This window comes from Macrobrachium rosenbergii, chromosome 19 (genome assembly GCF_040412425.1).
Source record: "Macrobrachium rosenbergii isolate ZJJX-2024 chromosome 19, ASM4041242v1, whole genome shotgun sequence".
Classification (NCBI taxonomy): Eukaryota; Metazoa; Arthropoda; class Malacostraca; order Decapoda; family Palaemonidae; genus Macrobrachium; species Macrobrachium rosenbergii.
The window spans coordinates 24,051,156-24,076,232 of NC_089759.1; the positions used below are offsets into that span (position 1 = coordinate 24,051,156).

The following is a 25,077-nucleotide window of genomic DNA, read 5'->3' on the forward strand; positions in this document are numbered from 1 at the left end:
ACAGTAAAGCAGTTGAATTATGTAGTGAATATGTTCGGGAACCAGGGGGTTTGCAAAACTTAAAGCTGAGGATTTTTGTGTGTGTACAGTAATTTTTGGCATCATGTTGTGTATATATATATATATATATATATATATATATATATATATATATATATATATATATATATATGTGTGTGTGTGTGTGTGTGTGTGTGTGTGTGTGTGTGTGTGTGTGTGTGTGTGTGTGTGTGTGTAAGGTTTATAAACTTTCGGAGCTGCATTTTTCAGTGATTCTTTAATTTAATTTGCTTTTAGGTGCTTATTTCTTCATCAAGTTGGTTTTTTTTTTTTTGGCTTCTTTTGCCGGGTAATTTATTTTTCATTCCTGTGTGTAAAATTTGCCACCAAATTTTGCTTTTCTATTTCCTATTGAAGTGTCATAGGTAACCTAACACCTAATTAACCAAAAATATTTACAGATTTATCTAATTAATATTGCTTAAATAGAGAAAGCCTGTAAATTACTTTTTTTTTTTTAGGTCAAGAGACTGAGACGAGCACCGCATTAAACTCAGCTCTGTGAAAACAAAGGGAGAAAATAAGGGAAAGAGGTAATTTCTCAGGTGATGACTCATTTATTAGCCTCTTGAAAAGTTGCAAATTAATGGATAACTATGGTAGCTTCTTAATGGCCGAAGCGCTAAGCATCGGTATCCAGAAACCGACCATGAATATCAAACAAGAGGCTAATCATATACTCCCCTCCGGCTCCAGGCTCCAGGAGGAGAAGGAGCGCGCAACAGCAGGGACCGGACAGCACACTCAACCACCGGGCACATTGCGCCCCTTAGGGGCCACGAGAGCGCCCAGCGAAGGCCAAGTAGCTGAGGCTCCACCCAACATTAACCTCGAGCCATAATTAAAGTAGAGGATTTGTTCGCACACGTGCACTCATATTTGTATTTTCTGTAATTGCAAATTAACATGTAAGATTTTACTAAATTAAACACTAGTTTAATGAAACACTAAGCACATGATATATTTTAATTATTTATTTAACCACATGGGTAAGGTTTTACTTTTGTTGTTATACAAGCGCTATATACCCGAAACAACTCCATGAAATGGTTAAGCTCTTAATCCCTTGACCAGCCAGTTCCCAGATCTCGAGGTCATTCTCTCCACACGGTGATTTAAATGGGTCGAAAGGCCAGGAAAGCAATTGCTTTTAACGAAAAATATATGTGTAAATTGTCTTGCACACATACGTCCTGAGTCTTTACCCTGCCTCCCACCCCAAAAGTAAATCCTGGTTATATATATATATATATATATATATATATATATATATATATATATATATATATATATATATATATGTGTGTGTGTGTGTGTGTGTGTGTGTGTGTGTGTGTGTGTGTGTGTGTGTGTGTGTGTGTGTGTAAACTGACTTGTACACATACGTCCTGAGTCTTTACCCTGCCTCCCACCCCCAAAAGTAATTCTTGGTTATGCTGTTACGTAAGATCATAAGATTAATTCCATGGTAATTAACCTGCAGATCTAAGACTGTATGTGTATAGTGAAGGTTTCAGTCACAAATTTTTACCAGGTTCTTTTATGTGCTGTATCTTGATTTCTTCTATCTGCCTCCATCTATTTTATTTCCTTGTCCCTTCCAGTGATATTCCTTTCTATTCATCGGGCCATTTTTCATCTTTATTTTCCTTTTCAATGACATGTCATAATTTCCCCAGTTTTCTTCCTTAAACTCCTCTGTACAGTATAATTTACTGATTTTTATAACAACTGCGTTCTTCTTCTTTTCAAAACGACTTCACGCCGTAGTAAACGCTAAACAACACCAGAACACTCTGGATACGCTCTTCAAAACTTGAAAATATTTGTTTTCGCTTTTCATGAGGTTCACGGTATATTAAGACAGCGTCCTGTAATCAGAACGTGAGTAGGCTTAATTTCTTCTTGTGCTGAATTGATGATGGCATGTTAAGGGATAAAGACGGAGAAATAAACGAAAGAGTGACTACGCCAAGCTCCTAGTTTAGGCTAGTGCTGTGCAAGGTGGGCTTCTCAGTTTTGAGGATTTCAACACCGTAGTCGGAACAGTAGCAAAGAATAATGCACATTGTGTTAAGGCCGAGAGTGGTAATGGCTCGCCACTTAAATTTATTCCTGAGATCAAAGTAGTTCAGGTTAGGCTGTGCCTACGGCAGCGTATCTTTTATCGACTGTATTTTCAATGGCTTGGTTCTCTTTGGTCGTCATTGTTGGATAAACGTTTCGGTTTCGTGATTTCACCAAACCCAAGAATCCAATAGTGACAGGGTTCCATGGGAAACTGTTATTTTTGGGTTGGGAAAACGATTGATTGATAACCGTATGGCCTAGAGTTAAGAGAAATGGTGAAAGGGCAGAATGGTAACATAAATCACAACATATGAGAAGTTACGGGTAAAATATATCAGAATGTAGGCCTTGTTTCATACCTTGTTGCTAATAGGCTACAGAAAAAAAGGACTGATTTTTGACATAAAGTATATAGGCTGTCTCATCCAAAACTAGAGGCCAAAGCTATTGCATTCTAAAAATTAGAAGGAACCATTTTGGGAATCCAGTTATAAGGAATCACTTTGGGAAGAGTTTTAGCCTAAGGGACTGCTTCAGAAATCTAGGTTTTTAGGGAAAACACAAAAGAGAGTTTGGCTAATAGCACTAGCCTGAAAGCAAAATTGTCATATGCAGGAAACTTAATCTCCAAAAATTATAGTCAAAATAAAATGTGAAAACCAGGAAAATGTGGGAATGGTAATTACATGGATGCATTGTAATTTAATGTAAGTCACCCTAACCTATGAAACTACTATTCTTATCATAGTTTGCCTTATGAATTTTATACTGTGTAGACCATCACTAATTTAAGTAGATTAGGTGGACTGAATTTTGTTTATTTTTTTATAAATATAGCCTATGTGGGTAGGCAAGGTAAATTATAAGGTTAGGCTAGGGTTTAGGGTTTTTGGTCACTGGAAGGTAACATTTTTGCCAATTTGATATGAAATTTTAAAATGCTAATTGAAAATTGAAACCTTTCAGGACTTCATCATGGACAAACGACGTGTTGCAAGAATTCCCAGTATCTTTGATTCTGATGATGAAGAAGATGATACTTCTCAAAATACTGGTTTCTCACAGGAGGATAACTCAGATGGTGAAGCTCCCTGTAAATCACCAGTTGCTGGACAATCATGTGTTGAGGAATCAACTTCAAGGGCGGCGAGGGAAGAAAATGAAGAGATGTCTGATGCGGAAGACGAGGACAAAAGTGAAAATGACTCCAAACATGATGAAAGTAAAACCAGCATAAAAGACAATGGTGGAGATGATGAACAGGATGCATTAGACTCAGACGAAGAGCAAAATTCTAAGAATTTTGAGGAGGTCACAGATAGGGGTTCTACTCATAGTTATAATGTGGATGATGAAGAAAATTTGGAAGAGGAAGAAAGTGAAATTGTAAAAGATAATGATAGTAGTGCTGTGAATGAGGTTGAGGAAGAGAAAGACCCCCTTGATGAGGACGAAGATATGGATTATAGAGGGGATAGTAATGGTGTTAATGATTCAAATGATAATAGTGATGAATTTGGTGAGGTGGAAGACAACGAAAATTTGGTTGATGAAGAGTTTCTTTCTGATGAGGAAATTAATGAAAAAGATGAGGAGGACGAAGAAGACTTTGAAGAGGAATTAGTTAGTGCTGAAGGTAATGAGGTTGATAAACATGACCAAGAAGAAGGGGATGATGAAATGGAAGATTTCGATGATCTAGAAGATCTAAATGATGCAGAAGATAATACTGAGGAAATAGAGGAAGGGGAAGAGACTGAAAATGAAATGGAAGATGATGAAGGTATTGGTGCTAGAGTAGATGAAAATGACGTAGGAGTTATTAGAGATGATGTTACTGATGAAGAGTCATTAATTGATGAGGAAGAAGAAGCAGCTATGGTAGAAAATGAGGCAAATGATAGTTTAGAGACTTCAACTAGTGACAAGGATGTTGAAGAAGCTGAAGAAGTTTGTAGCAATGGTGAATTGGTTGAAGAAGCCGGTAGTAATGATGAACTGGTTGAAGAAGTTGGCAGTACTGAGGAGTTAGTTGAAGTTGGTAGTAATGGTGAAGGGATGGATGAAAAACATAGTAGTACACGTGAAATTGCTGATAATCGTAAAGTTGGTGATGAAGCAGATACTAACAGTGTTGACAATGACAAGGAAGAGGAGTTTGATAATAAAGATGACAGCTCTGTCTATGAAGATGGGAGTGATGGCTATGTCATTGATTTGAATGGCAGTGAAGAGGAAAGTGGTCCTGAGTGTACAAAGCTTGAGGATAGAGAAGATATAATTGACTCTTCAACCTCCTGCTCTTCTGTGGTCTCAGAAGGCAAATCGAAGTGTGTAAAGACTAAGGAGGTCTCTCAAGCAAATTTAGAACCTGAATTAACAAATGAGAATGATGACATGGAAAATTCTCCCAAACCTCCAGAAACAGTGGAGGTTAGTAGTGAAACTGCTGTAGACCAGACAGCTACGAAGAAAAATATACTCAAAGACAAGGTATGTTTAAGATTTCATTTTTTCCTTATTTCTTGCTGCTTATGGTACAAATAGATTGTTTAAATTTTCTTTGCGTAGCATTTAATAATGATATTTCACATTGGCTGAGAAACCAGTCTCTGAGTCTCAATTAAAAACAAGTGATGGTGTTGTTAGATATTAGGCCTTTCGTGATGATATATGTTTTGTCTTTGGCGGAATGTGAATTGATCGTTTATGTAGGACTACTCTCAGCAAAAAGCTGGATTGGTCATTGAAGCTTGTGAACTAGGTAGTCAAGTGCAAGCAGTATATTGGTTGCAGGTTCAGTAGGGTACCTATCCACTCACCTGTCTTCAGACCCTTATATTTCTTCAGCTGGTGCCAAGTCAAGACATCTCAGTTGCTGTGGAACTTTATTTTACTTTATGATAGCTGAAGCTGCTCTCCTTCCAAGTTTTTGCAAATGAATTCTACCTTGATTGCTATTTTGGCTATTCTGATATGGAAGGTAAAAAGTGTTGTGGAACAATATAGATATCTTGGGTTTAGAGTATGTGTGCATATTTGACCTCTTCCTTTTGTAGGGGTCAGTTGTGTGTAAGAATGATGTGTTGGTTGTTTGTGTTTTCAGTGGGGGAAGTACAGGACTAAGGGAAAGAGGGCAAAGAAGACTTTCTGAAAGGGTGGGAAATAATACTCCTCCCTTTATGCTGATACCCTTCCTTAGCATGATTTCTGATATGATTTCTGATTCCTCTACTTACTACTATGTTGTCCTCTGCAGTACGGAGTCATGTTTATGGCATGGTAGGAGTAGGGGCAAACCGCCTTCCTTTGAATAGAGTAGGTTTGTATAGCCTCCTTTCAAACATTTTTGAGGTTTGACCATTGGCTCAGCATGTTGACATTGGGGTGATCTCGGAGGAGGTCAAGGTGAAGTTTTGAAGGTTGTTGATGTCGGTTTCAAAGCTTGGTGTTGGAAGGATGTAGACCTTTATCTCTCACCAGCCAGCTAACCTGTGGTTAAGGTCATGGCCTTTTTTCAAAGCAGGTTTTGATCAAAGGTGTTTGACTTTATGAGAATCACATTGTATCCTCAGCCCTTTGGACTCAGAGCAGCATAAATTTTATTTTAATATTCCCAGAATTGATGTACCTGCAAGTTTTCTGTTGCACCCCCTTGGAAGTTGCCAGAAGTGTCTCTCTGCAACTGCTTAATAGAACTCTGGAAGGATGTGGTAAAAGAGGAAATCCAGTAAAGTTTTATTGAAAATTGTATTTATTTGATTGATTGGTTCAAATTAGGCATCAAGAAGGAGAACGTCAAAATGCCGCAAATCAAAAAACACCAGAAAACACACTTTAAAGGTTTTTTCAACTGTAGAAACTTTAATTTTTACTTAGAGACAACTTTTTTGTACCAAATTGAAGCTTGAAGTAGACAACTTTTTTGTACCAAATTGAAGCTTGAAGTACCCTCTTCATGACTGTCATAAAAAAATTAACAAACTGCGTGAGTTTATTAACAACTAGTGAATATTTACAATTAACTAGCTTTATGCTGTTCACCAGTTTTTTATTTTTATTAAATATTTTCTATAAAATTTAATATATATAATTATAACCATTACAAATTACTCATTATTATGAAAACAAAAAATTAGTGTCTCTACATTAAAATACTCCTCCAAATATGCATCTAATAGCAATAAAAAAGGTAATTAAAAATTACCTTTTGAATAACTTTTACATTGCACTTAGATGAACATGGTGAAATTTTTTAATGAATAGACACTTTAAAGTTTTATATTAATAATTCCAAATAATTATAATTAAATAATTATAAAAATTTAAATTACCAAAAAATTTCAATGTGAATTCTAATAGTTATAAAGAATTATAGTATTACTTTATTTAATATGACACTGGTAAAGGGGGTACTTCTAGCTTCAGTTATGTTAAAAATAAATTTCTTTAAATAGAAAAACATAGAGTCTACAGTTGAACAAAAAATTGAGCACATTTTCTGGCGTATGTAAATTTCTTCCAGTGTTCCTTATTATTGATTGCTTCTTTTTTATTTGAATTACTATTTATAATGATTAGTGTGGTTGTTAAGGATTTTATGTACTATAAAAATAAGAGGAAGAATGTTATTCATAGTAAGTTAAAAAACAAACCCTCCACAACTCGCACCTCCCGCTTAGTAGTGGTGTAGCGGCAAAAGACACAACCACGTTGTGCTATGTTGGAATTTTACCCTTGTGTTCGAGGCAAAAATGACTAGGGTTAGAGTTGGCAAACGTACAAACGCAGACCGGGACATGAAATATAGCTATTGAATGGTGTTTTTATGCAATAAAATGATTTTTGACCATGTGTGGCATTTTGACGTTCTCCTTTTCGATGCCTCAAATGCAATGCTGACTTTGTATCTGAAGTTTTTAGTTCTGCCTTAAATTGCAGGGTGTACTCCCTACCTTGTCTTCAAATTGTGTAGCAGAACTGTATGGTATCTCAGCTGCACTTAAAAAAATTGCTAAAAATTTTGACAGTTTCGAAAACAAATCAAATAAAGAAAATTTGGCAGATTCTCCTTCATTTCCAGTTAACTCAATTATAACATTTTTGAAAAGCTGTAATTTAATAAATTAAGTCTAAACTTTAATATTAATGAAGAAATAAATCAACTCATTGGTCTTTTGAAACTATTTAATAGCAATAATCCACATCTTCCAAAGCAGAAGTATCCAAATTACCATCTGTTTGGTACCAACACTTGCAGAAATATACAGAAATAAGGAAGCATATAAATTTGCTAAGCAAGCAGCAGCAGAGCTACCCTGTTCAACTCATGGATTTCAAGTTCTGGTGCCCACCATCCATTTCATGAAGATTGCTTAGTCCCTCTGACTGTAAAGCCTTTGGTTGGCTGCTTTTCATAGTGGGGGGCTATCCAGGAGCTCCCTCAAGAGAGAGGCTTGTCTGGCAGGAGTGTGTTAATGTTGGGTACTGTCAGCGATTTCTCAGCAGAGTTGTACCATGGAAAGTGGGCCATCTTCTGTTTTTGGTGTTGTGAGAGGGTTCAGAGCAATGCTTCAGTAGATTGTGGATTTCCACACCTATGTTTGCTTAAATAAGCCCCTAACCATTGCTGTGATGCTTGTTATTTCTCAACATTGAATGGTGCCCTCTGGCTTAAGGGCAGGGACTTCTCAACCTTGTAAATTGAGTTCATGCTCTTGAGGTGCTTTGAACAGTCTTGCCTGTTCTAGGAGCCAAGGTCTTCGGAATGGGATATGAGTATTTCTCAGGGGTCTCAGTCAGCACATGATGAGGCCCTTATTTAGTCTTTGGATAGAGATTTCTCACTCAAGAATTTTTCTGATAGTCTTAGCATCAATGAAGTGGTAAGGGAACTTCGTGGTTTCTTGTACCAAGTCCAGTGCATGGGGGGATTAGGTTCTTTCATTCTTATTCTTTACTAAGTTTGTGGTGGGAACTCAAAACCCATTAGTTTCTGATGAGAGATTTGAGTTTCTCAATCCCTCCTTCCATGATTTTATAGGTAAAAGTCAAGATGAAATGTTTTTGTGCCCAGTAAGAGCTTTGCATTACTATCTGAATAAAACTCAATATATGAGACTTGATTTGTTGTCTTGTTATGTACAGGCAGACACAAGGTGTCCAAAAATTCCATTTGTTTCTAGCTTTTAAGTGATCTAGCCAGTGGATAGGTCATCTTTGCCCAAAAATATGATTTCTTTTTGGATTTTTAAGTGATCTGGCAACTGCATAGATCATCTGTATCCAAAAACACCATTTTTCTGGCTTTTTAAGTGATGTAGCAAATGCATAGGTTATGTTACAGGGAATGACCTTACCTCCTGGCTTAGAGTCCGTGAAGTCGAGTATTACCCTGCCCCTTACCTTCAGTCAAAGGATTCAGTGGCTCAGTAGGTGTCTCAGATCAACTATTCATTATACCTGTGGGACATTGTCCTCAAGCCTTTGGATACCTTTTCTTTAAGGCCTGTGGTGGCTGCTTAACTTGTTCACCTCATTAGCGTACATTCTGGTCTCAGTTTCTTGCATCTTGTACAGGCAACACATACAGTGAGCCAGTTTGTCATTAGGGGCCAATTGACCCTGGATGCATGGGCTGCCTGGTAGACCTAGAGAAGTTTCCTCTTGTGGATTTTCTAAAGTTTGTGTTGGAGCACAATAAAGCTAAAACAAAGAACAACAGTAATTGGTTTGCATAGAAAAGCATGTTTCTTTTTTAATATCTTATATATATTTTGCTGTTTTAATCCTTGTTTGTTGTTTTGGTATGCTCTGTACTCTACCCTGTTTTGTTTTAATTTTTATCATTAAGGCATTATATTCTTTGGGAGCTTCCTTTGTCAGTTGATAGCCTTTAGGCATGTTTTATGTAAATTTGTGTATCTGAATATTATTCAAGATAATAGTAAGAATAATCTTGGTTTACAATTTTTGATAAGGTGTACAAAATTGGTTTTGTAATACAATAACACCTCACCTTAACAGACTTCATTACTTATCAGTGCCATTAGTATGATGATTTCTTTGCTTCCATTTTAAGTGTGATAGTTTAGGAACTGTGTGGAAATGCTGTTAGCTGTAAGACATTAGGAAAATATTTGAGTGCAGGTTCAGAGTATAGGGTCCTTGTTGCATAACAGACTTTGGTACTTATGAGAAAGCCAGACCTCCCAAAGCTTCTGTTGAGGTGCTACTGTATATCAGTGAAACATGAAACTTGAAGAAAATTTATAGTCATTTGATAGCAGTTGCACTACTTTCGTGCTTGAAGTCAAAGTGTAACTCTTTTTAAGGTGCCGGAGACAACTGTAAGGAGAAAAATTCCCCTAATTAGAGTTCCTGTGCGAATTGAAGACATTTACACTGATTCAGAGGATGATTCAAAAAAGACCCCAAAAGGTATGACATTTAGATATAATTTTTTCTTAAATGGTATTTTGATATTTACATGTAAAATTTGGATGCAATTGCATCTAATATTTGGTGGAGAAATAGGAAAACATTTTTATGGATGTGTAGTTAATATAGAATTTATTTCTAAAACTTTTCTGTTTAATGCTGAATATTCTTTATGTATAGCTCAGTAAACTTTTTTTTTTTTTTAATTATTCTTTGACTTTTCTTTTGCCAGACCATTTCAATTCTCTCTGTTCCTTCCCTCAGTATGTACAGTGTATTACTTTTCTTACCCTGCTTCAAGAAAATGAGAAATATTCTAATGGCTTTTATATAAAACAGGTTTTGACATAGGAAAAACCTATTTTTGGTAACCATTGTGATTCTTCAAAGGAGTTAGACTTTCATGATCCCCACAGGACTCCATAAGACAGACTAGCCAATCTCAAAGAATTCTCTTATTGTTGGTCTCAGCCAGAATGGTGTTTGTTGGCACAGTGATAGAATATAAAGAACTCAGGACAAGAGGGAGCTATCTCCTGTCCACAGCAACTGCCTTGGTTGGCCCTTCATCCCACTCACACAGACGTGACAGCAAGTATGTCGGCTATCTTCCACATTACACACCAGGTCTGTGCAAGATAAATGACCACCTCAGTCCCATGCCTTTTTGTCAAGGAAAGTGAGTGGGTTTTAGGACCCACGGTGTCTACCTAAAATAGGTTTTTCCTATGTCATAACCTGTTTTTTGATAGGGTAGCTGCTGTTCGTCCTCAAAGGAACTTACAAAAGAAATTGACAGAAGATGAAATGGCTCAGCTCTTAATAAATAAATCTCAACAACCCAGATAAATTTTTGGTCAGAAGTATAGTCATAAGTTATCAACCATTTTCCTTATTCTGGATACCCATTAGGGTTTGGCAGTTAAGAACAAGAAACAATGCACTAACCTATATATGTATCATTCTTTGTGGCTCTAAGGTGATTTACCTAATTATGTTGGGTCTGGCTGTGGAATTATTGAACCTTTCCCGTCAATATCTCACCAAAACCACCACTCTCATAGCAAGTGTTTCAGGAATTTTTGATCTAAGTTAAAGTCACAGGTTATCAACCGTTTCCTTTACTCTGGATACCCATGTAGGGCCTCTCTCCAGTTGGAACTCCTGTTCAGGAACTAGCAGACTTCTTTGTTTTTCTCTGCAGAAAGAAACGACTTTCCATGTCTTCCATCAAGGGCTACAGAGTGCAGTTCTACGTATGAGGAATGTCGATCTTTCTTCCTCTTTGGAAGTCTTAATGCTTCTCAAGAGCTTTGATCAGTCTTGTTCTCCAAAAGAACTTAGACCACCCAGTTGGGGCTTGGCTTTGGTACTGGGCAGTCTCACCCGTGCTCCTTTTGAGCCTTTACACCATGTGCCAGACAGGAACCTGACTCTCAAGACAGTTTTCCTGTTGGCCCTGGCCTCTTCCAAGTGAGTTGGTGAACTTCATGGCCTATCATTTGATGTCTGTGAGAGGTAAGGAAGTGTTTTGAAGAAGAAACACCGCAGATCTCCCTTTCCATAATTTTCTTCGTCTTCTTCGCCTGTCTGCTCACCCCCCGGTCATACATTGGAGGATTAGGGATTTCATTGCTGCTCCTCGCCAGAGGAATCGTAGGACCATTTCTATGCAGTCCAGGAATTGATTTTCCTTTTCCCTTGTAGGAGAGTCTTTTTCTGCTTCAAAAGGGGTGCTGCTGCTATTATTGTCCTTTCTTCTGTTGTTGGAGAAATCCTTTAGTAGTGGCTGGAGGCTTGTATGACTCTGACTCATAATGAGCTTAAGCTCTTATCCTTAGGAAGAGGACATTCTCAAAAGTATAGTTCTGTTGTCAGGCTTATTCAGGGAGTTGTGAGACAACAGACTCTTCGAAAGGGTCCTTATATTGGGTGAAAGAATGTAATAGGGAGGTAACTTTGGGGAACAAAATGATGGAGCCCACCAGTGCTTCTTTCCAAGCTGTGATGCGACACTAGAGAAAGTCATGAAGTGCCCCCCATAGGATCTTCATAAATGTTTTGGCTACTGCAGCGAACATTGTTCTGGAAGACTGGAAGCTCTGTAATAGCTACTTCCAGCTTAGTAGTAGAGGTTACAGTGTTGAGGAGATGGAGCTATCATAAAATTCTGCCATGGCTGTCTTGAGATTGTTATCACAGGGGTCTCACCATGTCCAGTGGGCGCTTTTTCCTCTCAAAAGGAAGGACAAGTGTTGCCTATTCCTTTGTAGAACAGTCAGAGAATAATGGCTTTATTTCTGCCATTAACTGTCATTCCCAAGTTACCACAAAATTATGAAATTCTGCCTTCACATGATTGCTCTAAAAGTGAAGGGACTGGAGGCTGGTGCCTCCTGGAGAGGGTAGCCCATTGGCTTTCTAAAATTATGGTTGTGCCATATTTTCCTTTAAACTGGAGATAGGTTGCTTCTTTGGCTTTCGTTGTCATATTAACAGGCAAGATAATATCTCCTTCAGGGTTTCTGAATTCCTATTGAAGGAGGAACCAAGTGCCTCTCAGTATTGGGAAAAGCTACTTTGTCCTGAAATTCTACATACTCAACCTTGTCATTAATGAGGTATTTAACATCTGGTGAAAGGATGCATATTGAGCGGTCGCACTAAGGGTTATCATTATCATTCTCAGGGGTGGATATTGATGCCTGTACTACATTCTGATTTGAGGTGTTATAGTCTGACCTGGTCTTGATAATGTCACCAGTCGGAGCTCTGGGAACAAGCAGGCTGCCTCTTATTACCCGCCTGTCTTGACTTCAGCAGGGATCTAGACAACTGATTCAACTTCTTTTTGGGCTTGAGTTTTTCATTACTCTGTTCCCATGACTCAAGTTTTTTTGGTGAGCGAACCGATCTCTGCCTCTATCGTCTAGTTTTAAGGATGAGAAATTTTTGCACATCACACCCAATTCCATATCCAGGACAAATCTGAATTCCTCTTGGGAATCATGATGTGCTGACGCTCACTAGCAAGGTTATCCTTGATACTGTTCATGATTTCCTCCTGGAATTCTGAAGTACAGCCACCGGGATTTCCTTGTCAGGGAAGCCTTCATGAACTGATTGAACAAAGGCAGTCATATCACCACTCCCCAACAGTATGGAAGTTCTGGATACAGTAAATCACTACCCCTAGAAGGTACTGACACTTCAGATGGGGTTGGGTGCACCCTATCAGGGCCCCCTTCAATATCTGGTTGCTGCATGGGAGAGGCAAGATTCTCCTCTGAGGTATCTCTCTCATGTTAAGCAGAAGACTATTCTATAGATCTTCTGGCTTCAGAAGGGAAATTTCAGGACTACTGTATATCCACTTTGTGCTGTATGTAAGTGATGTCTCTCCCAAGGAAAAAACACTTCGTCTCCATCAGAGGAGTTGAAGTGGGAGTTCTAGAATCCACTGATTTTGGAGTATTGGCCCAAACATGGCTTCTGCTTGGAGAGGGATGGAAGCACACTGCTGGAACGATGTAGTTTCCTTCTGTACAGCTGCTGAAACCTATGGCTCATAGACAGTTTAAAATGAGCTCTTTCATCATTTGAACTTGCTGCGAGGAGCTTTTTGCATATTTCATACATGTCCAGCAACCAACCAAATTCTCCTTTATTCCAACAGGGACTGGCTCATGGTAGGTGAAAAGCAGATGGAGCAATATGCTGCAGTGCAGGTAATCTATGGGTCCTGCATAATAGCAGCCCAGTAGTGATAAAAGGAACAAGTGTTAATTAAAAGCTATACAGTGTTCGCTACCTATGTCACTGTTTAGAGAGCAGACACTTCAAATTAAAACAAGTTGATGTGGCCACAGGTACATGTCCATAGTACTGTATGCTGTTGGGTAACATGACCAGTGGGTCATATCCATAGAATAGTAGTAAGGTATTAAAATATTAATTCACAGTGACTACAATAACACTGCTTTAAAGGGTTTACTCACAAGTACTTTGAAATTCAGTTAAGACAATACAGTTAATCTCTGTTGTAACTCAGGGACTGCCTTTACTTTGATTACCTGGTCTATTCCCAAGCGCGAGGTAAAGGTTATGGGCTAGGTTAGTTGGTACCTAATTAAAACCGTTAATTATTGGAATTATTATACCAAATTTATATAAAATCAGTATCTCTAAGATTTTAATTTATTTGAGAAAGCTCATCATTACAAAAAAATATTTGTTATATTCCCATAGGAAAAAGAAGAGTGTCACAGCAATTTTTTTTTCAGTACATCTGCAGAGTAACATCCATTAGAAGTAGATCTGCATGTATGTATTTCCTTTAACACTTGAAAAGAACCCAGATGTAAAGGATAACTGGGGAACTTTCTACATCATAAAATCTATTTAGCTTGATTATAAAACACTATAAAGGAAATACTGGCCTTTGGTAAACACCAAGGCTTGTAAGAAAGCATGATTGGGAACTACTATTGTGGTTCAGTATCTTAAACAAGAAGTTAGGCTAACCTGAGTTACTCATTTGGTCTACCTCAAATTATCTATCATCGCTAAAAAAGTCATTGATTAATGAGTTTCAGTAGCAGAAGTGTTTAATATTATTGCATTAATACTAGTTATCACTTTGTTAGTCAGGAAAAACACTATGGCAATTGCATCATAACCTAGCGATCTAATCCTAACTTCTCACCTTGCAGGAGACAGACCTATGGGCTCCCAGTTTTACCAAATATAAGCCTACCCATTAAAATTTTAAGAAACTAATTTCACTGTCTTAAGCTATGTATTTAGCTTTAAAAAGTTATGATAAGCAACAAGTGCACAGTCGAACATATCTTCAGCGCAAAACTTGGTTATTAGTAAATTCTTGGACAGACCCCAGTGTAATGAGGAAGATAGAAATGAAGAAGATAGATGTCATACATGCTGTTGTCCTGTCTGTGAGAGTAGGATGAAGGGAAAACTGAAGCGGTCGTTGCGGACAGGGAATAGGCTCCTCTTGTGATATATAATTGAAACATAATTAAGAACACTGCAGTCAGATTTGTAATATCTTAATTGTAACGGTAGATATTCTGATTACTAAAATGAACATTATTAAATGACGAGTAATACTGGTACAAGTACCTTCTTGTTTAATACATACAGGGTCGAAACTGAATAAAAGGGTGGGGTCTAAATCTTGCCCTTTAAAAGATAGTCATTCTTTAATTGTAAATGTGATACTTTGTGCCCAGCACGAATACACTAATTTCATATACATACTATGTATAAAGCTCGTCGGTAGCTAAAGCAGCTGTATCTGTCAGTGAATAAACCTTTCTGTCAATTAACCAAAATGCTACGTAATGTTAAAATCTCATACACAACTAGCTATGTTTCTAGAACTGTGTAATGATAGTCTAAAAAATTTTCCTTGTGTTACCAGACCAAACTTTATGTTTCTTGACCAGCTACTGATATTTCTTTACGCCTTCTATAAATTGATATGCCTATTAACCAACCATCTAGGTCTGTAATTTCTTTGTAGCTAAAAGATTTTCTTTTGACGTTATCTGTGAGTCTATCCCTTGCATGAGTTGACCCTTAACACACCCTTGAAATGCTCTATACAGACACCACCTACTGACGAATGTTCATAGAATCGAACAGGCAGGTTCACAGGTTCAATTTTTGCTCTGTGTCCTTATTCTGCTAGTTAGAATTTTTGCACAGAACAGAAAAACACGAGGAAGAAGAAGAACCTGTTCCTTGAACTCCTTCCCTGATTATCCATAGTATTCTTGTGATTAACTGCCATGTATTCTTACAATCAAAAGAATACTTGTTCATACTTGTAAAATATTCCTACTTACTTCTGTCGTCCCGATTTAACTCGGTCTGCAATGAATTCCCATTATCTATATTTCCTTTCCCCATAGGAAACGTTTGGTATGTATTTTTGTCAGTAGATGGCAGTGTCCATTGTTTATTTTATGAACTTCAAATGGCAGACGCTGCTCCTGCAAAATTTCCTCCAAGTTCATAACTTTCAAAGCGTGGAAAAAATACTAAATTTGGAGTGTTGAGTGAAGCTACGTAAATTTTATTTTGTTCTTTTTACCTTTCTAACTTGTAAAGAAATTCTTTATAATACTGCATTTTTGTTATTATTATTATTATTATTATTATTATTATTATTATTATTATTATTATTATTATTATTATTACTATTATTATTTTGTTAAAGAGGATGGCAGCATCAGTGGAATTGATTTTATATACAGTGTGGTCTTCTCAATTCTTCTTATTATTTTCTTCTCATCAGGGCTGATATTTGCTAATAACTGGCCGATGTTTATAGCTGGATAAGGATATTGGTTTCTTGAAATATTATTTTTATTGCATAATAGAAAGTGCAAGTTAAAAGTGGCATTGATCACCATAGAGTTTCTGGAAATCAGAATTTGTCGTATTCTTGTGTCGTCGTTGTTCTGAGGGCGTAGCGGAATTCCAACGTTTCCAACCATATCATCGGTTCATTCTCAAGGAAATGTGGGCTTTTTCTGGTTGGAATGGGGTTGTCAGACAGTATAGTGTCCCGGGTGTCGCGTGCTTGAGGGCTGAATTTTCATTGGCTGGTTCATTATTATTTATAAAATAATAATGACAAGTGGCCACCCTATATCTCGTATGTTCTCATATGTTCTGGGCATATCACGAAGGCGATATGTGTAACACTCATTTAAGTTGACAACTTCTTTAGTTTCCTTTAGGGTTTAGTAACTATGTGAGTAAGTGTCAATGTTGTCAAGCACAAGAGGTCTCGGGTCAAAAATGACCACTTGAACATTATATCAGGTTGCCTTATGTCCAGACTTCATCATCAGGATTTTTTCAGTTCATCACAGATTCTTTTATCTTTGTGATACAAAGCTTATTACATTATTCTGTCATTTTCTTTACAACACCATTTTCAACTTTCCACCTAGAAAGATTCATATAAACAATTATGTGTACCCCTAATGAAAGTGCCACAGTTGTGCTTATACCAACTATAAGAGAATTCTTTGAGATTGGTTGGTCTGTCTTATGGAGGCCTGGGGGAACCATGATTCTGACTCCTATGAAGATGAACAGCGACTATGTTATAAAAAAAGAGGTTATTTGAATGTCAAGTACAGGAGCTCACCGAGATAACGGATAAAAGCGTCCGAGCGTACACCAATATAAAAGAAACTCCAATATATTGTTGTATATATATGTGAATGCATGTTTTTGCTACGAAGTATATTTATACCCTGTACCCCTTAAACTAAAATGCTTATAACCGTCTATTTTAAGAGTTCACAGCCTAATTTAAAAGTTCAAACAAAAACATACCTTAAATTATCATACTAGAACAATTCAACATAATTTCAAACAAAAATACACCCCAAACCATCATCCCAAAACACCCAAAGTCATATTACATTACCCTCCTACAATTGTTAATCTCAAGTATATACACCCCTGAAATGCTTATAACAGTGATTTACCAATTTTAAAATATTAATATTAATGTAAACGCAGCAAAATATCTAATCAGGTTTAAGATCTCTTACCTTAATTGCATGTATTATTATCATATTGTTACTGCATTACAGATATATAAACATAGCCAGCATATGCCATTTTCAGATATTGTTTACATTCTCAAAATCTCGGCTGATTGAGAATTACCAAGACCAACAGTGGTCTTGGTACTACCGACAGCTTCATTGCCACTAACTGCTAGAAGAAACAATTTGGAGATACTTTTTCATGTAAATTAGCAAAATTGGGTTTAAAATGTGTGCATTACTTTATTGTAAAAGCAGTCAGTGTGATTTCGCCAGTTCGGGACATCACTTTCGCCCATTCCAAAACGTTTTACAGCTTGCCCTTTACTGTATTCATTTTATTCAGCCTTGGCTATAACCAGCAGCTTTAATTTATGAAGGATGAATAAAAGTGTATATAATTTTTTTTTCATTATGGAAGCCACCATTGAGAATCAGCAACTTTTAACAAGTTGATAGTTACGGTAATTGATGTCGCAATCAACTCCTTTTTTTTTTTTTTTTTTTTTTTCGGTTGTTCTTGTCGGTACAGAGACAATCCTTTATCCGGAATTTTATTTATTTGAGGATGGAGCATCATCGTAAGTATAGTGGTCGATGAAATGCAGAGAGAGAGAGAGAGAGAGAGAGAGAGAGAGAGAGAGAGACTATTGCCCTGGTTAGGTTGTTACACCAACATACCGATTTGCAAAAGCCGAATAATAGTTGTATTGAGAATAATGATAATTTTATTAAAACTGTTGTTTTACTGTATCTAATCATGTTGCATGTATTATTGTTGTATTGTTGTATTACAAAATATGAACAGAGCAGTTATATGCCATTTGCATTCTGGTTTTGTTTACGTTCTTAAAATCATCAGCTGATTGCGTTTTACCTACATCATCGCTGTCCTTAGTTGCTGAATGAAACGTAATTCACAGAGATGTTTCTTTCGTAATTATCAAATCTGGATTTAAAAATTGCAACTATATTTATAAACGCAGTAAATTAAATGAAGTACATATGTGATTTTGTCAGTTTCAGGCATTGCTTTTGCCTATAAATCGTTTTGGAGTCTGCTCATTATTCGTTTCTTTAGCCACAGCGGTCTTCTTGTCCATTGCGTGACAGATGAATAAAAATGTATTTATATTTATTTATGGAATTACATTGAAAATGAGCAAGTTCTTAACAAGACAGCTGTAACGCAACTCTTAGGAAATGTGTGTTAGTTACGGTAACTAACATCAGCAAACAAACAGCTGTTTATAAACTGCATGACATCAAAAGCTTTAGCATAATTTTTAGAGTTAAAAGCAATGTACATTAATAAAGAAACAGTCTCAATAATGCAGGGATGCTGATAAGCAAGTGGTGTACTAACTAAGAGCACCTGATTTGAAAAACAAGTTCTGCACTTGATTCAGAGGCAAAAACCCTCAAATCAATATCTCCAGTTCACACTGATGTGTCCTTAAGTACGATATACCACGGCCCGTTATCACAGTGCGCTACTGTACTGTAATTCCTTTTCAGGAGTAAAATAAAAAAAATTTCTATGATTTATATCAGTATCAGGTTAAAAGCAATCAAATTCACAAACATACTCTACAAAAATTTTTTATAATAAGATAATAGCAAAGCTGTAAAGCAATGATTGTAGCTGTCAGCTCCTAAATCCCTTAAGCTTAAGTTCTTTGAGATGGGTAATCAATGTACTACTGTATATAGGCTATGCCACTGAACCATGCTATTTTACTTGAACCTACCAAAAAATATAATTTTTCTATGACTTGTGAAGTGCTGTACATTTGAAGTAAAAAAAAAAATGGCATTACCTTTTGTCATAGGTTATTGTTCATTGTGTTACCTAAATTTGCTTCTAAAGTGGTGTCACTTCCCATTCCACCAGTTACACAGCTGGACCTCTGATTGCTGGCTTTTAATGTCCAATTGTGTATTTATAATAACTATATTATTGTTCAGATCATAAACTTTGAAATGCTTGGCAGATGATCTTGCGCTGTTGTTTTATAGATTTAGACAACTTTTAAGAAAACTCTTTCAGGTGTGAAATCTTATTCTATTTCTTAGTTGTCTCAGAAGGTAAGTGTTTAGTTCATGAAGTGTTTCCATGTTTCACGGTAAGTGAAAATTTTAGTACTACAGTACAGTGTTGCTAAATTACTTTTTTTAAATGAACCTTACCTTTCCATTATATAGCTTTTACTTCTGCACACCAGCAGGAGTTCAAAAGATTGCAAAGGAAAAACAAGTTGATCCTACATTCTATGTAAACCCTCGGTCCTTTACATTAGGAATTACTTTCAACGAAGCTGGAAATGGTCATTAAACTTTCAAACAAGGTGGTTAGGCAGTTAATTACCGTCTGGTAAGCGGGGGTCCCGCCCGCCCGGATGTAAACATTCCAATTTGCTTTCAGCCATCATGCTATGGAGACGTGTGTGTGCTCACTCCCTGCCCTGATCGCTGTTAGGCTGTTTTTCCCGGTGGGATCTTTCTTGTTTTTTGGTTGTTTGTGTTTTTGTGTGTGTTTGATATTGTTTTGCAATGCAAACCCATGAATCGTCTAATTCTGTGCGGAAGGCCATCACCCCCCAGCTTGTGTGTCCTGGGGCTGGCGGCAAGGGTTGTACCCACTTCCGTTCCCCTTATGATGTTGACACTCATGCCCTCTACCACTTGCAGGGGGCATGACTGTAATCCTGCTTCAACTTGGGCTGAGTGCTGTTCTGTGGCTGCCGTGGTCTGCGCTTGCCGAGGGACTACTTGGCCAGGTGAATAACCTTGTCTCTGGGCAAGAGAATTTGCTTCTGTCGAACCGCCCGGACAAGCTCCTTCCCCCTCCTTTGCCTCGACAGAAGAGGTTCTACATGCCCTTGGAGGGGTCTTTGCCAACTAAGCAGGTTGACCCGGACCTGGTTCATCTAGGCCCGGGTCTCTCGCTGCAGCACCTTTCCGCGGAAGGGGTCTCCCTCTTGCAGTGAACCTGGAGGCCACCACTATGGCAACTCTCCTGGTTGGATTTGTGGTCTTTCACAGTTTCCAAGATTGCCACCTCCTTGGGTGCTATCATCCGTGAAGAGGACTCTTTGTTCGGGAGACTGTACCAGTATGGAGGTAGGGCTACCTCCTACCTGGCCCACCAGATGACAGACCTGTGGGCAAACCTGGTGCTGAAGAGGAGGGACACTGTCCTGAATCGGATCTCCAGGTCTGTAGGTCCAGAGTCGACTTTGACCCTTAGGAACAGACCGTTGCTGTGTTCTGCCTCTCTCTTCCTCAGGGAGTTGATAGATGCTGCGGTGGACAAGAGACAAGCTGAAGACAATGACTGCCTTGTCCACCAGGCAGTTGCCAAGACCTCTGGGTCTTTGTGTGCCACTGTGGCCCAACCCATGGGTCAGGCCAGCACTTCCTCGACCCCTAAGAAGACCCAGGCTTTGAAGGGTGCTCTTGGGAATACCCAGCCTTCTTCTTCCTCTGCCAAGAAAGGTGTGCAGTTGTGTCCCTTTCAACCCTCTTTCCAGTTGGAAAAAGAGGGCAAAGGTAAGAAGAAGGTAGGACGCTAGGGGCAGCATTCCCCTCGAGCTGCTGCCTTTTGGGAGGGTTGTCTGCTGAGCCATTGGGCAACATGGCAGCGACGTGGAGCCAAGACCTGGGTAGTGGATGTCCTTCGGAAGGTATATCTACTTCCCTTCGAGTCTTGGCCACCTCTTACCAACAACCCGGTCCGTCTCCTCACCTATGTACCCAGCTTGCCAAAGGATCTCACAATCAAGGAGGAGGTGCAAGCAATGCTGAAGAAGAGCACTGTAGAAGTCGTGTCAGAATGGTCCTCTGGCTTTTACAGCCACATCTCTCTCATAGAGAAAACCACGGGGGGTTGGAGACCAGTCATAGACACCTCTCCCTTGAACCGATACGTTCCAGACTCGGTCCACAATGGAAACAGCACGCTCAGTGCTCACATCCATCAGGGAGAACAACTTCATGCTTATGGTGGACTTGAAGGATGCGTATTTCCAAATACTCGCCCATCCATCCTCTCGCAAGTACCTCCGCTTTACCCTCGTAGGAAGTGAGACAGGATTTGGAGTGGTAGATGGACACCAGGAACCTCTTAATAGGAGTATCCCTGCATACTCCCCCTCCCAACATGCTTCTGTTCTCAGATGCATCGGCCGAGGGATGGGGCGCACACTTTGAGGAGTTGCTGACTTTGGGAGTGTGGAACCGAGATGACAGGCACCTTCACATCAACATCCTGTAACTCAGGCGGTCTTTCTAGCCCTCCAAGAGTTTCAGGATGGGACACTCGGTGGTGGCATATGTCAACAAGCAGGGAGTCTTGTTTCCCTCCATCTGCGTCAGTTGACATTACAGGTGCATGAGTGGGCAGTAGCTCACTCAATAGAGTCAGCCAGGTACATTCCAGGCAAGAGAAATGTAGTGGCAGACAAGTTCAGCCACCAGAATCAAGTGATAGGGACAGAGTGGTCCCTTCACTCATACATCACGGAGAGGTTGTTGGAACTGAGGGGGGCTTCCTGCCATTGATCTGTTTGCCACCTGCCACAATAGAAAACTTCAAGTCTTCTGCTCCACCATGCTGAACCAATGGGTGGCTGTAGAGGACACATTCCAACACCCATGAGACAACTTCAACGTGTACACCTTCCCTCTGTTTTGTTTGATCCGCAAGATGATCAGCAGACTGCAGATCACCCCGAATCTCAGGATGATTGTCCCGACCTGCTAGCTCTGCTATCCAAGGCACCGAGAGAGCTTCCTCCCTGGCCCAACCTTGTGTGTCAACCCTATTTGGAGCGGTACCATCAGGCAGTGCAGTCCCTGTGTCTTCACGGTTGGAGACTATCCAGCGTCGCTTGCGAGCAAGAGGCTTTTCTTGCTGCACAGCAACAGAGATGGCTGGATATCTCAGGCAGTCCTCGGCAGTGGTATACCAGGGAAAATGGGCCGCCTTCCATGGTTGGTGTCGTAGACAGGAGTCTTTCTCTGGTTGGAGCCACTCTTCAGCAGGTCGCAGACTTCCTTGTCTTCCTTTGCTGAGAGAAGCTTCTCTCCGTTTCAGCTGTAAAAGGCTATAGGGCCGCACTTGGCCCAGTCTTGCATCTGAAAGGTGTAGACATCTCCTCTTTGGAGATTTTGCTCCTGATGAGAAGCTTTGAAAGGTCTTGCCCTCTCAGGGACCTCAGGCCCCCTGCATGGGATGTGACTTTGTTATGAGGAGACTGACTCGTGCATCATACAAGCCTTTACGAGAGTCGTCAGGCAAGGATCTGACCCTCAAGACCGTCTCTCTGCTTGCCTTGGCATTGGTGAAGAGTAGGTGAACTTCAAGGACTTTCCTTCGATGTTAAACACTCGAGGGAATGGGGATCAGTTACATTCAATTTCGTTGCGGATTTTGTTGTGAAAATTCAAAACCCATCGGTCCCTGACGCCAGTTTCAAGTCCTTCAAGATCCTATTTTTGTATGAGGTTGTTTTCTCACTCATTCGAAAAGGCCTAAAAGTCCGACAGTTGATCATGCAGTTCCTATACTTGGATCATTATGTCAGAGGCACCATACTCTTCCTCACTCCATTGACCAGGAAGAGAATCCCAGGTGTGGCAAACTCCGATCAGTGCAGAGACTCACTTATGATTCCTCCCTCCAACAAGTGAGTCTTCCTAATGTAAAGGACCGAGGGTTTGTATATCGTGTAGGAACAAATCAGAAATTTTTAAAGTAATTTGTATTTTTCCTAACTATACAAACCTGAGGTCCTTTATAGTACATTTCATGCCCACCTCATGCCACCCCTCAATCTGATACCTGGACCGAAAGGCAGATTGGAATGTTTACATCTGGGTGGGCGGGACTGCTGCTTACTGGACAGTAGTTAACTGCTTGACCACCTTGTTTGAAAGTTTAACAGCTGTTTCCAGCTGAAAGTAATTCATAATGTAAAGGACCTCAGGTTTGTATAGTTAGGAAAAATACAAATTACTTGAAAAATTTGTGATACCAATTGGTTATCTATGAATATCCATTTTCTATTCATATACTTTCCCCACCCCTACCCCCACCAAGGGACCGATAAGCACAAACGCATATAGCCGTTCAGTCTACTACTTTTGCCGGTTGTGATAGGAGTTAGACAAATTGTTAAATGTGCTCGGTTTTCTGATGGTTTTTTTTGGATTTTCTTTGATTTTATTTTGAATATTTGATCATTAAGAACCTACTTAAGTTTTGCTATAATAGGCGTTATTCCAGTTTCACTGACCCTCATGAGGTATATGTACTGCAGAGAGAAAGATTATGATTGGAACAACTTATGTGAATCGTAGTCTAACAAAGTCTTTTGGAAATTGATTGTGAGCAAAGAGGGCTTGTTAGTTTGTAGAAACAACGAAAGATGAGTATAGGTCTTGTAAGACTTGTGTTAAAGGATGCATGTTTTGTCTGATTCCCTTTTAGTAAATAGGTAGGTCCTCCGCTGCTGCTCTTCAGTCTGTTACTCCAACTAAGCTTCTCATCTGTTCAGGGCATTAGATTTGGTAGGATTGAGTAATTTTTTTATGTTCATGTGGCATAAGGTTTGCAGGATTTTTACAAATTTTTCTGGGCTACCCTCCCAAGAATCTTGTTAAGTTCGGGTACACAGTATCCCCACATCAGAGGAAGGGTCAACACCCAACCCACCTTTGGCTTACCTTGTCCAAGGCACATCCTCTCTTGCTGCCCCTGGGCCTGCCTGAAGCAACAAGGAACAAGGGCATGTCAGAAAGTGGTGCAGATCTATGCCTGTTGTCTCCTTCTGTTCGGCCTGGCATCAGCGGCACCAGGTCTGGTGTTAGCGCCAGAATCCATTCTTGATAGGATCACTTAGGAGAGAATAAGAGGAGTTGCGAGCATTTTTCCCTCATTTAACTTTAACTGTTTTGGATCAGCTTAGTAGGAGTGATGCTTTGACTCTATCTGGTAATGTTTAAGCAGGTTTAGCCACTTCTGCTTGTAGTAAGCAATTGGGCAAAGCTGATTCATAGAGGAAAGTTTCCATTTCCTTTTTAGGGTAGTTTCACTTGAATCCTCTGTATCTAAGGATCATTTGTGGATCAAGGCCATTGCTGTATTAAGTATCAGTTAGTTTCTAGAGAGAAGTCTAGACTTTCTTCCACTTTTCTGTGTTTTGGCTTTCTTCAGCCAGCACAATTGTGTGCCTCACAATTTTGATGAACCTCTCCCTTGAGCCTAGTGCAGTTTTGCAGATTTCGCTGCAATACTGCATTCCTGGGTGCCTGTCTCCTATGCATTGTGTCGGTCAGGTTTTATTCATCAGTCTGTAGGTTCTCTCGTGGCCATTCTCATGCGCTTGTGTGACTGTCACCTGCGCCACTGGTGTCTGTGAGATTATCACAAGTTGCTTTTAGCATTCTTTCAGTATTCTGCTTCGGGGATTTCGACTTCATTTCCTATTCCAGGAACTTTCTCATTATCATGAGATTTTTCCTGATCAGATTTTATTTCCTTTTGTTGAGCCGACAGGCTTCCAATTTAATCAGTGTCCCCCCTTTGAATCAGAGCAAATGATTCTGTCAGCGTTGACTAAAGAGGCATCTTCACCCCCCGGTTGAATCATATCAGGAGTGAGTTCAGTGCAATCAGCTGCTACTCTTCTGCTATCAAGCGTTGTAGTCTTTGCCCTGGTCTCTCTGGTGCATGTTTATGGTTAAGCCTTATTCTCCCACTGTTTTTTGGGTAGGAGGGCAAGTTGCTTCTGTTGATTGATGAGTCAGGTGTCTGATGTAGAACTTAATGAAGAATTAGTCATGATTGCTTTTTTGAAGAGGTTAATTTCTTTATGTAAGGTATGTTGATGAATAAATAGAAGCTTCA

The 25,077-nt window shown here is 39.1% G+C and overlaps 1 protein-coding gene across 3 annotated transcripts in view; it reads left to right on the top strand.

The window, feature by feature from the left end:
- The first annotated feature begins 1,801 nt into the window (after window positions 1-1,801).
- Window positions 1,802-25,077, top strand: part of LOC136848741 (uncharacterized) — a 115,278-nt gene continuing 92,002 nt past the window's right edge. For 2 of the 3 annotated variants that reach the window (XM_067121291.1, XM_067121293.1), the window contains exons 1-3: window positions 1,808-1,944; window positions 3,097-4,623; window positions 9,465-9,570. In XM_067121291.1, the coding sequence (XP_066977392.1) occupies window positions 3,106-4,623; window positions 9,465-9,570 (1,624 nt within the window). In that variant the 5' untranslated portion in view covers window positions 1,808-1,944; window positions 3,097-3,105. Of the gene's footprint in view, window positions 1,945-3,096; window positions 4,624-9,464; window positions 9,571-25,077 lie in introns of all 3 variants that reach the window. The other variant, XM_067121292.1, reaches the window with a different exon arrangement.